Below are 18,250 nucleotides of genomic sequence, written 5' to 3' on the forward strand. Positions count from 1 at the left end.
TGCTACCAACCAATCCACACAGCCCAGTAGCATCACCAAGCTCAAGTCCAGCCCTTCCAAGTTTGAATCCACCAAAAATGAAAAGTTTGAATGAGGCATATGCTACATGCAATTTTTGCATTCTTGAGCCTGAAAATTTTCAGCAGGCAAATCAAGATAGAGACTGGAGGAAAGCAATGAAAAATGAAATTGAAGTCATCGAAAAAACACAAGACTTGGATGCTTCTGGAAAAGCCAAAAGACAAAGAGATCATTGGACTCAAGTGGGTCTATAAAATCAAACACAATCTGGATAGATCAGTTCAAAAAAACAAAAAAGGCGAAACTTTTTGCAAAAGGGTATTCACAACGACCCGGAATTGATTACGAGAAACTTTTGCTCATGTGGCTAGGTTTGACACCATTCGAGCCATTATTGCACCAGCAGCTCAGAATGGTCTGAGCCTATACCAACTTGACGTAAAGTCGGCTTTTTGAACGAGGAACTGAAAGAAGAGGTGTATGTGCAACAACCCCAAGGATTTGTCAAGGAAGGAGAAGAAGACAAGGTGTATAAATTACAAAAGGCATTATACGGATTAAAGCAGTCTCCAAGTGCCTGGTACAGTCAAATTGGTTCATACTTTACGCAGCAAGGATTCAGGAAGAGCAAATGCGAGCCAACATTATATGTCAAAAATAAAGGTAATTCTAATATCCTTATTGTTGCCTTGTATGTTGATGATCTACTTTATACTGGTAACAATGAAAGGATGCTGGTCAACTTCAAGAAAGATATGATGAGAAAGTATGAAATTAATGATTTGGGCTTGTTGCATCAGTTTTTCGGTATGGAAGTTCATCAGGCTGAAGATAGAGTGTTTATTTATCAAGAGAAATATGCTGAAAATATTTTGAAGAAGTTTAGCATGGCTGATTGTAAGCCAATGTCCACACCACTTGTTGTTGGTGAAAAACTTGTGAAAGAAGATGGAGAAAAACCGACAGATGCAACTATGTATCGAAGCCTTGTGGGGAATCTGCTTTATCTCACGACAACAAGGCCTGACATTATGTTTGCTGCGAGTTTATTGTCAAGGTTGATGCAATCTCCTAGTGAAAAACATTTTGGAGCAGCCAAGAGAGTGCTTAGATACATTAAAGGAACATTGGATTTTGGAATCAAATTTGACAAAGGAATTCCAATCAAGTTACATGGCTACAGTGATAGTGATTCGGGAGGATGCCTTGATGACATGAAGAGCACTTTGGGCTATTGCTTCTCGCTTGGATCAGGAGTATTTTCTTGGGGATTGAAGAAGCAACAAACCGTTGCAATATCATCTGCTGAAGTGGAGTATGTCTCTATGAGTTTAGCAGCATCCCAAGTCATTTGGCTGAGAAATTTTTTTGAAGAAGTTGGACAAAAGAAAAATACAGCTACTGTGATTCATTGTGACAACAAGTCTGCTATTGACGTAGCGAAAAATCTTGTCTACCACAGCCGTACTCGGCACATTGCTATCAAGCATCATTTCATCCGAGACAAAATTGAATTGAAGTTTTGCAGAGGTGAAGAACAAATTGCTGATATTTTCACAAAGGCGTTGCCAAATGATAAGTTCATCTACTTTCGGGCAAAGCTTGGAGTTCAAGAAAAACACATTAAGGGGGAATATGTTGAAAGTGATTGTGCTTTTTTGAATATTGGAGGTTACTTACATTCATAACAATGAAGGTAACTCGCATTATTGTGTCATTTAATAATGAATATTGAAAGTCACTAAAGGTGTAATCAAAACTGTATAATGCATGGTGTCAGATTAAGATAACGTGGTGTAATCTAAAAAAATAATATTTTTCTTTCCGAAATTCTTACACCAATATTCCTGACAGATAATTAATGTAGTCGCAATTATGGCTACATAAAAGTGATCCTGCGTCTGCCTTGATGCGAAAATTGAAAAAGAGGGCGTGGGCGGGCATCGTAAGATATTTATTGGCTATTTTCTCCCGACAAGTATTACAAGGAACCAAAATTTTAACAATCACTCCCTGTTATATATGTAAGTATTTCTTGCGCAAGTAGAGTACAATATATACTTCTTCACAGTCACTCAATAATAAATTATTAAAACAAAAATTATACTAGTTAAATTATTGTTGTTTGCATAATAAATTTAAGTAATATACTATATAACATAATCAAAATTAATAGTAATAAAATTTTCTCATACATATATATAATGGATATAGAGTTTGTTTGGTTTGTTTTGTATTTTATATTGTATTTCATTAGTGGTTTAATGTTATAGTTTACAAAATATAAAAATCATTTGGATTGCATGGTAAATTTTTTTTAAAAAGTGAATTCTAAAATAAAGACAGCCTCACATATAGTGAGTAGAGATCTTTCATGGAAGATTCATGTCTGTTTATTTTATCAAGTTTCTTGCATTTCTATGGTTTTTCTTGCTTTCTTTTTTTTTTTTTCTTTTTTTTTTTTATAATTTATATCTTTGATGAATGCCATATTAATAGTATTTGAGGGGGAATTTTTTATACTTGAATGAATTGTATTGTAATATGGAAAAATGATCAGTTTAGAAGATAATGCACCGAGAAACTCCTATGGAACTGTATGTATTTTTTTTTTGTTAATTATTTTATTATTTTTCAATGTTTTTTTTAAAAAAATTATATTAATTTTTTTATAACGTGAAACCCGCAGCCGCTATCCGAAAATGTACTGGATAAATCTCTGGCCGAATCTAATACCCTACAAACTAGGCTCGACAGGTAAAAAAAAAATTATATTAATTGTAAATATAAATAGTGATTTAAAATAATATATAAAACAAAATATTTGAGGAATATTCTTTTTACAGTAAAAAATAGAGTTGTAGGTTAGAGTAAAAATACTGTAGCAAGTTAAAACTACATAAATAAAGTTGGTGGATTGAAGATGGACTAAGGGATGAATGAAGTATAATTTATAAGTCTTGGCCATATAGTTTAGATTATCTAATTAATTATCAATAAAAAATAAGATTATTGATGCGATATTTGGAGGAGGCGAGGCTGTAGAAGAATAAGATGGCCGCTGGATGCCAATTCTGAGGCCGGGGAGGAATGCACCGCGCCCATGCAACACAACATCCCAAAACTGCTTTCACTCTTTTTTTTTTTTTTGGATGCAGCATAAGACTTCTTAGGAGGTTATCCATACTAATACTATTCTCTTCGAAATTATGGTATGAGGCTGCTATGATTATATTTATATTGCTAATTATAAAGTGTATAAATATAAAGTTAGGATATGTATTAACTAATATTTACAATGGTGTGTTCTTCGTCCTTTGAGAACTCACCATGGCTTATGTGGGAAGGCATATTTTCATTCAAATTCTTGGTTTGGATTCCCAATTTGGCGAAGAAAGTTAGAGATTAATTGAATTGTTTAACCCATTTAACAATAAAATGATCTTAATTGGAGAGAGAAAAAAAAACTAAAAACAATTTTAGAATTGTTTTTGTACTCCAAAAAAGAAATCTAAAAATACAAAATATAGTAAGAGAAACTTCTCATTAATATCAATCATTTTCAAAAATAGAATAGAGTCCAATATCCCTTTTAAATGGAAAAGCATACATGTAAACTGCTTAAATATATTAAATTCAACCATACTGATAATCAATCTTCTCCTCTCCTTAAAAAACCAACAAATCTTACTTCTAACCGATCAAAGCCACCTATTTATTCGCCCCAAGAAAGCAAAACAAAACCGTGAGAACCATCAACAGCAAAAGCGAACTCACCATCTGTAGGAGAAGGCTGTCACGGCCGTCCCACCCGGCCTTGGGCCACGCTGAACGGTGGCCTGTGGCTTGATCTCTCCCGGCTCCAGTTCTTCCGTCTTCTGCTTCTTGGCTGCATTTTATCACGGATTCATTAACAACAACTTGTTTATTTATTTGTTTCATGTTGCAACAAGTTTTAGTTTATATTGCTTGTGCTAAATGACAATCTCACCTAAAAAGTTAAATTTAAAGGGATATGCATAATTTATTTATTTATATATTATGAAATCAACTGGTTCAACATTGGAGGATCAAATGCTAACCTCTTCCCAATTCTTGATTGCGCTCCAGAAGTTTCCGTTTGGCGATCTCTAGCATCGCCCCGATTGAAGACGCATTGTTGCGGTTCGGCTGCTAGTTCATTTTTGTAAGTAAATTACACGCATTATTGAAACAAAAAAAAAAAAAGAAAAAGATGATTAAGATATATACAATGTATCAACAAGCTCCAATGCTAACCTCATTGGGGCGAGGCATCGGTCTTGTATCCCGAATGGTGCCCTTCACTTGAGCCGCGGGTTTTGGTTTTGGCTTCGACAAGACAGGCTTCTTACCCTGTTTATTGGTTAAGGCCTCTCTCTTCAGCCAAGAAACCGGAGTTTTCTTTTGAGTATTAGGACCGTTCCGAGCCTCAGATGGCTGTTTAGGGATGGCTGTTTGTCGAATGGGCGGTGGTCTTGCCGGGGCTGGTAGGCTTTTAGGGGGCCTATTTGGTCTGCTTGGTGGGGCTTCCCTTTCCGCGGTTGGATTATCGAATTTTATGCTCGGGCGTGAATCATTCAAATTCCTTTTCCGGCCACTTTCCTCGGTCTTGTGTAGATGTTCTTCATCTCTGATTTCTGAAACCACCATCCATCGAAATGGAAGAATCGAATATGAAAAGGAAACAAAAATGACTAGCGAACATGTAGATATATATAGTGAAGGATGAGACTAACTCCCGTCATTGTCGATTCCATCGAAGATCTTTATGGATCACCAATTGAAGAGCAACACAAGCAAAACATAGTCAGCTGGTTGATAATCGATCAAAAATCCCAAATTCGAAACTTGATTGAGCAATATAATAGAACAGATCGTGCACCTTTGATAACTTCATCTTTGCTGGAGCAGCGGATAGAGCGCCTACATCCATAGGGGGCGTCGCGAGGCCCCCCTTCTCTTGATCTTCTGATTTTTCCGTCGATTCTTTCGCAGCTCCGTCACCTTAATTTCAGACATAAACAGTCATTATCTATGGTATTACAAGCCATGATTCTTAAAAACATCTTAGTATTTATAAGATTTTACCTGCTGTGGCAGCTCTTGCGATAACCCACTCATCGACAACTTTCCTCCATTCCCTGCATTATGGAGCAACAAAGAAAAGAAAAGAAACATCTCAAGATGTTGAAAACTATTCATATTTTTCATTCAATGTTTGGAAAATCGACGAGCAAGAAGTGAGCAAAACTTTTTAACGAGAAGATAACAAAATGCTTTGTTTTCGCATTTTAATGGAAAAGCAAGATCATGTAAAGTGTAACCATTGTGCAATGGAAACAACACGTGATCGAATACAAAACACTATTCTAAACTATTTACATGTGCACACTGAACATTCTTAATTGACGTAGTACAAGATCACACTTTGGATATAAAAAACATGGCGACAAATTAATGGAAAGTGATCAAAGTCCATACTCAATCAATGCCGCACAAAGATATAACATGTGATTGAATGCAAAATAATGCTCTTGGCTATTTACACGTGGACATCGAGAGTTCTTGATTATGTAGGAGATCACACTTTGAATGTAATGGGCTTACCGAAAAATTACGTGACTATGATCAAAGTCCATACTAAATCAATGCCCGACAACGATGCAACACACGATCAAATGCAAAATACTATTCTAGACTATTTACACGTGGACACCGTACATTCTTGATTATGTAGCACAAGATCATATTTTGAATGTAAAGAGCGTAGCGACAAATTAAAAAGATGTGATCAAAGTCCATACACAATTAATGCTTGACAAAGATATAACACGTGGCCAAATGCAAAACACTATTCTAAACTATTTACAAGTAGACATAAAACATTCTTGATTACATAGCACAAGATCACACTTTGACGTACGCAGCGACAAATTAACTGAAAGCAATCAAAGTCCAAACTCAATCAATGCCTACAAAGATACAACACATGATCGAATGCATATCACTATTCTAAGCTATTTAGACGTGGGCACCAAATATTCTTGATTACATAGAGCACAATAGCACAATATGACACTTTGAATGTAAAGAGAGTACGTACAAACAAATTAACAGAATATGATTAAAGTCTATAATCAATGTCCGACAAGTGATTGGATGCAATGAACTATTCTAAACTATTCACTTGTTGACACAGAACATTCTTAATTACGTAGCACAAGATCACATCTTGAACGTAAAGAGCATAAATAGCAACAAATTAAAGGAATACGATCAGAGTCCATACTTAATCAATGCCCGAGAAAGTTGGCGAACATCCCTTGATTGATGCTTCATCAAACTGGAAATAGATTTTCCAATATCGGTTGCCTGAAAATAGAACCAAAGTATTTAAAATTGACACAAGGAAGTGCGCTTCTAAAAAAAAGTATCGTCAAACCTTCAAAATTTCCACCGACAAACGTATCTGCCTAAGCTGCCTCAGCAATTCTAACATTGCAGCATCCGGCTGCCGGATAGATACAAAAGAACTTAAAAATCAGAATCGAAACAACAATAGACCAAATTAATAGCTCATTTAAGCTCATGACCATAACACTCAAAATTAAAAGAAGAAAACCAGAAATATAAGTTTTTGGTTTGTGTTTGAAACCAAAATCACCAAATAGACTCAATATCACTCACACCAAAATACTTTTTAAACCAAAATCCAAATCCAAATTAAAATTTCAATCTCATATATATATATATATATCACAACCAAACAAACCCTAAAAGATAAAGACAACCTTTTCATCACCACCAGTGTCGTCGATGAGAGATTTGATCCTCGAAACTTGCTCGATCTTCCTTGTCTCCATCTCATCCTCATTATTCAGTGCTTCAGCATCTTTATCCTCATCTTCATCTTCCTCCTCATCTTCATCTTCTTCATTAATCCGATCCATTTCGACCTTCTTCTTCCGGCGGTCGGCGTCGTTAGCTTCGCTCTCCTTGGTGTCGCGGGACTCCATCCGGGACAAGGCGAGTTCGAGCTTGCCGCCGCAGCAGCGGCACGTCGGCAATCCACAAGTGTAGAGAAGCTCTGTAATATCGTCCCTCTGTAGCTTGAGCTCGCGAGGGCAATCGAAAGCCGCCACTATTACTGCATGCCTGATTATATCAAAGATGTCGGAACTCATGTTCGCGAAAGAATTGCGCCATTTATTGATGCTCGAAGAAGCTTTTGCCATGGCGGATGAATTCCTTATTATGATTAATTAAAATTACTAATCTGAAAATTCCCCAAATTCAGCCACCACCGCCGGAGTTATCACCGATTGATTTATTGATTCTTCTGAAAATTCAATCCAAGGATTCAATAAAGGTTGCAGACTGCAATCAACAGCGACTACTGCATCGACTACGTAAGGATACAACAATAATAATTTCTTTTTTTTTTTTTTTTAATTGATAAAAAATTGTAATGTTTTAGACAAATCTGGAGACTGCTATTGGAACAAATCTAAGAACAAACAAGATTTGGAGAAGCAATCTGAGAAATGGATTTAGTGAGGATCGAAGATAACGATGAAATCGGCCGGGTGATGAGTAAAATCTGCCGGTGGGAAAACACAAATCCTAAGAATATATGAAAATGGAGTGACAGAGAAGCAAAAGTTTCTCAGATATTTTAGAGTTAGAGAGCTCTCTCTCTCTCTTCCGTTCCCTCTTTCTCTCTCTAGAATTAAAATGGCCCCGTTTTTACTGTTATGACTCAGCTTTTGTACTTGTACATACATCATTTTTAAGTGTATTTATTTGTATTTTTTATATTATTTATGTCTGTCTTTATTATTTTGATATTTTTAGATAAAAATAAATGTTCGAATTCATATTTTATTCAATAAATTGATATATAATAATAAATTAGTAATGAAAAACATTGACTTCTTTTTCCTATTTATTCATGTTGATATTTCATTTGAAATTTCATTTTAATATATTTTAGAGTTTATTATATTGTAATTGTCGTAATTGGAATGCCTTATTATTTTATTCTTGTAATCGATACATCTTATCATTTTAGTTCAGTAATTGGAGTTTGTCTTGAAATAAACTCGTAAGTGGAATTTTTTCGCATATTTGGACATCCGACGCTGAAAATGACTGCACCCGCGTGGTACGTCGGAGAACATCTATCTGCCAAATAAGTGCTATAGTGGACACAATTTTTTTTTTAAATTTAAAATTTTTTATTAAATTTATTACTCAATATTCTCAGCTAAAGTGGACAATTTACGCGGGGACGGAGGCAGTACAGTTAATAACATGAAACTTGAAAATCATTAAAAATTCCTACAAATACTTCAATAATATTTTGTAAAACTCGTGCCCGATCAAATGAGCACATAATTGGATGACGGATTGAGTAATATTGTTTATTGAGAATTTCACATAATAAATAGTATTGATTTTAATTTGAAATGACAACCAAATACACTTTAAGAAATAGAGAAACACACCCTTGTACTATCCTGAATGCATGCGTATATATATAAATCAAAATGGTGCTGATTTGATGCAATAAAAAATATAAAAAAATAACAAATATTAATACAATATAAACACATTATATAATAACATATAACAAAATATATTATGATTTCATCACAGTATAATTTGACCCAATAAGCAAATATCTAAAGAAATTAACAAATATTAATATAATAAATAGCAATACAATATATGTTAAATATCCTCTAATGAAATGTTAATTGCTTCAGGTTAAGGTGTTATGTTATCTGCTTTGTGACAAATTGCTTGCTAATTTGACCTCGTTAGCACCTAACAACAACCATTTATTTTATATATTACAATATTTAAGAACTACTTTGTTTCCAAAATATAAGGGTTTGTTTGTTATCTGCTTTGGTTTAATGTAATTTTTATTGAGATATAAAAAAAATGTGTCGATAATATAAAAAATAATACTTTATATAGAATATTATTTTTTTGTAAATGATAAAATATATCTACTACCTTGGTCCCATAAGAAGGATACTATTTGTTTAAATGATACATTCTTATTTTTTTTATTTGTACCGTATATTAATATAATAATTAATATTTAAATATTCATATGAAAAAAAATTAATTATTATCTTCAGATAAAAATATGATTAGACAAACAAACTCAAAAAAAAAAAAAAAAAACAAATTATCCTTCTGTTTTAATTCAAAATATCATTTTTACCATTTTGTCCGTTCCACTCAAATTATTTTTTTTCTTTTTACTAAAAATAATCACACACTAATATCAACGTACCATTAAGTTTTATTTAAATTACAAATATATTATTACACATCCAATTACTTTATATATAAAATCAAAAGAATAAAAATATCAAAACTTCTTACACTTTCATTAATTAATAAAATAATATTATTTTTTAATCTATCACAAAATCGCAATGAGCAAAGTAAAAATGTGAACACAGCTTGAATTGCGGTTAGTGTCATGTGACAACCGATTTTGGAATGAGCCAACGTATAACAGCATTTGTTACAGTCACCTATTTTGTTACCTTTATTATTGTCTTTTCACTTTTTACTATAACAAAACTCATTGCCTCTAACAAGAAATACGGTTATCAAAATTTATTACTTTTATCAAGAACCACTTACCTTAAAAAATAAAAATAAAATAAAAATAAAAAATTAAAAGCTATCCAAAATTTTTTGAAATATTAAATTTTTAAAATTTAAATTTAATATAAATTATTTATAAATATATTTAAATTTTATTAACCAATTCTCTACCTTTTTATATTCAATTAAACCAAATGGGTAGTGAAAATACTGATATTTTTAATTAGTGATTAAATTAAATTATTGGACACGATTGGACAATAAAAATAATAATTCTTCAGTTATATTGTAATATATTTATTTTATACGTTTATATTATACTCCCTCCGTCCCGGTACAAGGTTGCCGTTTACTTTTTGCACGTATATTTTTTAATATTAGTAATATAATGAATTGTAGTGAAAAAGACAAAAATGCCCCTATTAGTATTGTGTAATATAAAAGTAATGATATTTGTGTAATATAGTTTAGTTAGGTAGTACAATTACTAAATTAGGAAATAGTAACCTTGTTTTGGGACGGACAAAAATGGAAAATGACAACCTTTCAATGGGACGGAGGGAGTATTATAATTATTTTTTATGTTATTTTTAATTAATATATATGTTGATTTATTTCGAATCATTTCAATTATTAAAATTTTTATATAGATTTATATTTTAAAAAGTTAAAATATAATATTTTATAAAAATATTATTATATGTTATTACTAAACCAAGATCGACAACTTGTTTAATAAATTACCAAACAAGAATCTAGCGAAAACTTAAATCAACTTTAATTATTACGGAAGCAATATACTCGAACTCAGTTTTACCCAAACATAAACCGACATTGAACACACATCCTGACATACGTTTGTCACACGCTGCAAAATTTAAAATAGAATAAACATACTTTTGCAATAAAAATAACGTCGTATAGATGAAGTAGGGTCGTCTACTCAGGGAATTTAAAAGGTTTTATTTTTTATTGTTTGATTTATAAATATAATAAAAGGGGGATTTTGGAAGTAGGAAATAGAAATAAAATAACAAACTAAAAACTCTACGACTAAAAGATAAATTCAATAAAAATAAGTTTCCAGTCTATTAATTAAATTGACAACTTGAGTAGTGGATTTGATCATCGATAAATATTTAATTTTATTGGTTTCTAAATAAATTAGTTATAGTTACTGACACGCGTCTAATAACCAACTCTTCTTTAATTTCTTGACAGTCTAGGTACGTCCGTCGATTGCTTCCCTAGTTAGACTAGAACCCTAGTGACGCCACAAAGAACTTAGTAGCCTAACCGCCTTGCGAACTAAAAGAGCCTAATTCAAGTTAACAATTAACTATGCGGAATTGTTTAAAACTGATTCTGTGATTTCCTAATGGTGTCTGCCACTAGTTGCTATTTGAACCAAATTAAAATGCAATTAAGGACGTCTAATTTAGTTTAGCAATTAATCCTTAATCCAATTGAAATACCTGGCCACAATACCCAACCAAATAAAATGTTATAACTCAAAGAAATCAGAAACCACATAAATACTTAGGAACCAAAGAAATATCATAAATCAAAACAAGTCTAACTCTCAAACTCATACCAAGTTGTTTTCCACTCCTAGACTAGAAAAGTAAACTACTCGCTAATCATAGGAGGAAGAACAAAGGAAAAGGAAGCAAAGAGAAATATCGCCTGAGAATGATGTTGGTAGGGGTAGAACTTGAAATCTTCTTGGAAGAATCATTCTCCTTCTTGCCCTTGCACGGTTTCTCCCTGGGATTGTTCTGCACGATGTTCTCCTCGGCAGGTGGCATAAAGTAGCGCCTCCCCTTATTTCTTTCCTTTATATTTGCCCTAATTTTGTAACAATTAGGCTTTGGGCATTTTTTTTTTCTCTTTTCTCTATATTTCTATCCATTTTATTATTTTTCACCTGCAAATCATAAAGAAATAATATATACCCAAATCAGGTAGAATCTAATCAAAATCAACGAAATATCGCAAATAATATGAATATTTAACGCATGCGATTTATGGCTATCACATCCAAGACCCACACCTAGACCATGCTTGCCCTCAAGCATAAATTCAAAACAAGCTAAAAGAAATCACAGACGACTCAATATGACAAGAAAATCTAACTCAACCAAATCAATCAGAAATTCAACATATCAAGCCAAGTCAACATCACAGGATAAAGTGTATACGCACATGCTCTCTAAAAGAAATAAGTGTGTATAATCAGCTAACGCTCAAGTAGTGCGACAAAAGATTATCCCATAGGCTTGAATGAAAATTAAATCCTCCTTTCTTAAGATACTCGAATCTAACATCAAGAATCAAAGAGACATTTTTATAAAGGTCGTAACGGGGCTGATGGTTAGGGGTAGAAAAAAGGATATGCCACGGCTAAAATATGTCAGAAAAGAACATAATAAGAACACGATGCTAGCACGTGAAAAATGGTTCGGCATAAACAATGAAACCCGTACTTTATTCACTACCCAAAATTTAATAACATAATTATATCAATAATACTACGTACGTTGTGTGCCTATACTCGTAATTTCCAAAAGTCGTGTGTGAACCCTGATGGTAGTTCTTGTGTATCTTTGGGTTAATATATAAGGTTTTTCCCGCAGGGTACGTGGCTGTAAGTTCGATTGCTTAGGATCATTGAGTCATCCCTTAGGTGTTCGTGGGTAACTATCGATCGTGTAGTAACGAGGAGTCTTAAACGTAATGTAATTTCACTCGTCGATGTTATTCTAGTACGTCTCGTAGTTCAGTATTGAGTACATCCATACGTGCTCAGCGTTGCCATCGGAAAAACTCACCGAAGACCACTGTGTTGCACAACCGTATGTTTCCTGCAGTGTATAAGAGGCAGTCAGATACGTCCCCTTGTGTACGGCCGTGCCAATGCGGAGCTTCTTTCCTACTACTTTGTGGCAGAGAAATTCAACCCGCCATGCATGGCCGTGGCAGCGCCGAACTGGACTAGTACATGACTTCGTCAAGGAATTGTTGCCCCTTCAGCACGGCCGTGACGCCTCCGACGTGCGCGCTTTTCGCAGTGGCAAAGAAATACGAGGGCGACTGCACGACCGTGGCGAGGCCCTTCTAAATCCCTGCCCTCTAAGGCTGGGAACTTGACACAGTGGTATGCATGGCCGTGCAGGCCACTTGTTTCTTCACGGATCCTCCAATAAATCGGACTTTTGTCGTTGCCCATGTAGGTTGATTCAGTGAAATACATAGTTATAGGATTTGCACTTGTCTGTTAATGTCGACGTGTCTGTGGCGTTTCTCGTTCGTTGTTTTCATTGACAGGTATGTTGCTGTCCTATGAAAGTTATTCGATCCGTGACCAATTTTTTTTATCGATTTTGTAGGACCGTGCTTGACTGCTTTGGATGACACTTGCAAAAAAGCGCAGTCGTACTACGAAGAAGGGGACTGCAGCGAGCGCGGGAGCTACGCCCTTTGCTGAAGATACGACTATGCTCCCTTTTCAAAATCCGGATCAAGCTGTGAAGTTAGAACAACTTATGGGTGTGTCCTTTCTTGTGGGACGATGCATCTCCGAGGAAGCTATAACAGCATTGAACGCCGCAGACGAGGTTGATGGATACCTTAGCGTGGGTGCGTGGCGCTGGTTCTTTTCAATAACTGACGACACACATCGGACTCTGACGTTGGAGCTTCTTGCTACTTTATAGGTGGACAAGAAGCATTTACATGAGGTTGACTACCCGGGTACGCTCCAATTCAGGTTGGGGAATAGGTTCTTCCGCCTCTTTTGTACGGAGTTCTCTACGGCCATGGGTTTGTACGACGAGAATTTTACAAAGACCAGCGAGTACCGGTCGCTGACGTAGGAGTTGCAAGCGACACAACAAATGTACTGGCGGTCGGTGATGAACCAGCGTATATACCACCCAGGTCAGTCGAAGGCTTCAGCTCTCCGATCCCCGGCATTGCGGTACCTGCACTACGTACTGGCGCACACGCTCACGGGCCGCAACTCAAGCATGAGTGTGGTCACTTCCGACGATCTCAAATATATTTGGAGTATGGAAAGGAGGTTCCCAATTCACGTTGGGTATTGCCTTGCACGACTGTTCGCATGGCAAGCGTCGGATGACAGGATTCGTACCATCTCCGTTGGACCTTATGTGACCCGACTTGCCCACGGCCTACACGTTACGACCTTTTTCGGAGAGATCCCGGCATCAATGATGAGGCCTGCCGGAGTTGATGTGCTTATTCAAATGGGCCTTGTCTCTGGAAATTGAGGCCCCGACGGACGATGCGGCGGACGAGGGCACATCTGAGACAACTGTCGGACGTAGCGGCGCGATGGAGGATCGGGTGTTTCATATGGAGGCGCGGATTGACGAGAGGTTGCGCGTCATTGAGGAGAGAGTGGAGGCCTTTTGCACTCATTTTGGTGTGCCGGCTCGTCGCACACCGTCATCCCACTTACGGAGCCGTTAACGTAGGTCCCACTTCCACCGGTACTGGTTTGAGCATTTTACCGTTGGCAGGTTTGTCCACCGCAGCTCCCCTTATTCTTGGACGGTACTTTGCAATTGAACATACGATCCACTAATTACTCCTAGCCCCGAACGACTATTCAATTTCAGATTACAACTGCGTTTACCATTACGTCGTTATGTGTGAACTCCTTTTTCCGTGTTGCTACTGGTGTTTCCATCCCGTTTGTGGAATCTTTCATCCAATTTTAGTACTTATACGTAATAGTTGTAATAGTTATCTTCGACGGTGCAATTGTTCTTTTTTCATGCCTCAACTACCCGTTATTCTGCATTATTACAATGGATTCTCCCAGCAAGTAGACTTCATTCTATATGTTCTGTCATTTCTAAAAAGCCCAACCATCTTGCACCAGTATACCAACGAAATCAACCATCACCTGCATTTAATTTTCGAAATGACTAGGCGTGCAACCCACAAGTGCATACCACAGACTTTACCCCCCATCCACCCTCCTGACCTCCCTATGTCTGCAGGTTGTCCCTACATTACGAAAAGACTTGACATAAATAATTAATACGATAGTATCAGCGAATCTGATATGCACGTACGACCAAGCATTCATTCTTGTGACCCATGTGGAGTATTAATACTCCATAATATCTCATTCGTGCTTCGAAGCTTTTATCCTTCTAGTTATTGAAAGTAGAGAGATGTTTCTTTTTCGAGCAGGGACTCCCGGGATGTCACGTACTCCACCGGCGCAGTGGACTTATTAACTTGAACAACAATTTATGCACATTGTATGGGTACAGTGGCTTGCTGGAGGCTTTGATGGGCCTTACATCCGCGTCCAGCTTTGGGACGAGGTAATGAGCAATTCAATCACGAAACCAGTTGTGCATTTGAGCTGGGGCAGCTAAAAGAGAAACTGAAGCGGATTCGGTTCTCATACTTTCTTTTATGTGACCTGGTTGTTCGGGAGACAGGCCTTTGTTGGGACAGGGCAACGGGACTCGTCAATGCAACCATCAAGGAGAAAGCAGTAAGTGCTGAGTTCAATAATCAATATATTCCGGTGTTTTCAACTATGACAGAGACGGAATTTTGGCTGTCCGCATCAAGCATACCCCAGACACAACCATCTACTTTCACGGCCGTTCCCCCACTTCGACTTATGCCACAATATGTGGGGATGTGCTAGCGGATCTCGTTGACGAATAAATGTTGAAATCCTTTGCTCGGGGACGGCGTTCACTCCGTGCATCCGTTCGTTGGTCTCTCGCCACCCATGTGCCTTTCCGTTTTTGTCCTTTCTTGTTTTCATGTACTAGGATTTAATCATTTCGAAGTAATGTGCCTTGTTTTCTGTCATACCGGTACTCGCGACCAACTTCGGGGGGTTTCAGTTTGGAGTTAGGTGGAATGACGGCGGCTTTCGTTCCACCCCACGCAGTTGTGATACCTTCACACGCTCGCATGCGAAAGTAATAATTTTTTTCTATTCTTCCGATACACTTTAATCACCCGTGTTACCAATGATTCCCCACCCTACTTAATAATTGTAGCTGGTTTATGTAAAAATTGTCGCTTCAAACATTGTGTTAAAAAAAAAAAAACCTGGATGTGATGAAATTGAGATCAGAATTTAGAAATTTACAATTGGTGAACAGGATAATAAGCGGTAATAACCCAAATTTATTTTTCTTTATTACTATTTATAATATTGATTAAAAATAATTCCAAAAACACCTTTTCATCATAAAAAAAATAAAAAACAAAAAATCCAAAAACACCTATTATCCTACACAATCATTTCACCTATCAAATCAATTCATATCTGCGATGGTTTGTGCATATTACACTTTAACCCGACCCAGCCTATCGAAACCTGGATCATGTGCCCACGGTTCGACCCGATTGAGTGATGAATTGGATGTTGGGTTTGTTTGGCCTGAACCACCCTGGACTGCCCTCAACCGGTCCATGGGGTCTTAATATATTTTGGTTTCCCCGGTTCGCTGGATAGACAGATTCCTCACTCCTTCATATCGCGATTTCACTCTCTGGAGCCCTAACTTCCCCGACGAACGCGATCAACCTGTTCTTGGCATTCCGGCGAGTTTGGCCATCGGAACTTGAAGTTCATCCATCGTGGTTGTGTTACAGCTTGTCCTAAAGCTGTTCTTCGGTTTGATTTCTCGATTATGCCTTTATGTACTGTTCATGGTGTTATTTGGTTGTCCGCGATGATTTAGTCTTAGCATCTTGAGATTTCTTTCGATTAGGTTGGTAATCGCGTTGATTGTGCATTTCTATGGATGTCGGTAGTGTTTGGGTCGAGGTTGTGTGTATATGTTGCTATTCGGTTGGAACTTTGGGTAAACTGAGTCCGAACTCCTTTGATTTTGAAAGTATATAAAAGATTCGATGTTTCTTGTTTCGTATGTGTTCGATTAATTGTAAACTACAAGTATTAGGTCCTGTATTACATCTACAAGTGGTATCAGAGCTATTAGGGCTTGTTAGTTTACTCGAATTGTGATTTTCGAGTTCCTGGAGTGAACACCTAGTTCTCTCTGTAAAATCCGAAGGTTTTGAGTAAATAATCTCAATTTTTTTTGAAGTCTTGGTTGTTTACTTTTATGTCAAAGTGAAAACTGCTTTTTAAAGGAGTTTTTCACTTCTGTAAAGTTTAGATCTCCTTGATTAGGACTAAGATAGGCCCTGTAGAAGATTAGGACTTGAAATCATTCTTATTTGGTTGATTTGTGTAGTTCCTTGTTGATTTATTCATCCAAACTTTACTAATCTGTCTATTAAGTGCGCAGTTGGAAGGATTTTACAGGTTGGAGGCTTTGAATTACGAAAAGAAAGTCAAAGAATAGTTGTGGACCTTCGAGTGGGTAACATTCCTAACCTTGTTGCGTGTTTTTTTGAGATTTCAGTTTTGGGGTGACTAAGTGTGGCAATTTTAGTCTGCTAAGTGACTGTTTATGTGCTAAGTGTGGCTGTTTGAGGTTGCTGTGACATTTAAAGTGTTAGTTAGAGCAGTTTGTGCAAATCTGATTGTGTTAGGTAATATTAACTACTCCTAAGTTAGTTTTCTCAAGAAACTAACCCTTGGATTAGTTAATATTCAGATTTCCTCTGTTCTTGGTGCATTCCTACCTGGTGGTTCTTTTGATGAGATATTATAAACAATAAATCTGTGTTGAATGATCTCTGAATTTTTTTTAAGGACCAACAGTTGTTTTTTGTGAAAATTTGGTCTGTTGTTGTCTTTTTACCTAAAACAGATTGTTTTTCCTCTTTTAAAATCATGGGTGGTCAAGCATTCTTTAATATACAGCCTTTTGATAGAAAATCTGATTTTGCAATTTGGAAACAAAAGATGAGAAGTGTCATTGTAACTCAAAGATTGATAAAAGCCGTGGAACCTGATCAAGCAACCGACCTTTCTCTTGAAGAAAGGTTTGAGCTTGATGAACTTCGTGCATTATTTTAAACCTAGTTGACCATATAATTAGGAAAATAGGATCTTATATTTTAAACCTAGTTGACCATATGTATACTGAAACTTCTCTTCCAAATAGGATACATCTGTTAGAGCAATTCTTTAGCTTCAAATTAGACCTTTCAAAGACAATAGATGAAAATTTAGATGTTTTTTCCAAGTTAATTCAAGATATAAAACTTACAGGGGATAAAAATATAGATGATTACAAATCTATTGTCATGTTAAATGTAATCCCTAGTACAGATTCAGATGTAAAATCAGCTATAAAGTATGGTAGGGATGTGATTACTCTAGATGTTGTGGTAAATGGTCTAAAAAGTAAAGAAGTGGATTTGAAACTAAGTAAAGCTAATAGACAGTCGTATGGTGAGGTGATGCATGTTAGGGGTGGATCTCCCTTTAGACCCAATAAGAATGGCTCTTTTTCCAATAACAATAAGCAATGGAATAACTCCTACAATAGTCAACATAAGAAGAAGTCTAGAAGTAAGTCTAGGAATAGATCGCAAACCCCTTCAAAGTATGTCGAACGGTGTTTTAATTGTGGTGACACTTCACATT

General features: G+C 36.1%; 1 protein-coding gene across 1 annotated transcript; it reads right to left on the minus strand.

The window, feature by feature from the left end:
- Positions 1–14: 14 nt before the first annotated feature.
- On the minus strand, positions 15–7,423 carry LOC127263450 (probable mediator of RNA polymerase II transcription subunit 26b). The gene is made up of 10 exons (XM_051292474.1): positions 6,834–7,423; positions 6,485–6,553; positions 6,332–6,414; positions 5,131–5,183; positions 4,925–5,046; positions 4,779–4,806; positions 4,300–4,679; positions 4,104–4,191; positions 3,799–3,910; positions 15–129 (listed from the first exon to the last, which is right to left on the minus strand). The coding sequence occupies exons 1-10, from the start codon at positions 7,275–7,277 to the stop codon at positions 42–44; spliced, it is 1,467 nt and encodes a 488-aa protein (XP_051148431.1). The 5' UTR covers positions 7,278–7,423; the 3' UTR covers positions 15–41.
- Positions 7,424–18,250: the final 10,827 nt, after the last annotated feature.

This window comes from Andrographis paniculata, unplaced genomic scaffold (genome assembly GCF_009805555.1).
Source record: "Andrographis paniculata isolate CXL003 unplaced genomic scaffold, ASM980555v1 Contig69END, whole genome shotgun sequence".
Taxonomy (NCBI): domain Eukaryota; kingdom Viridiplantae; phylum Streptophyta; class Magnoliopsida; order Lamiales; family Acanthaceae; genus Andrographis; species Andrographis paniculata.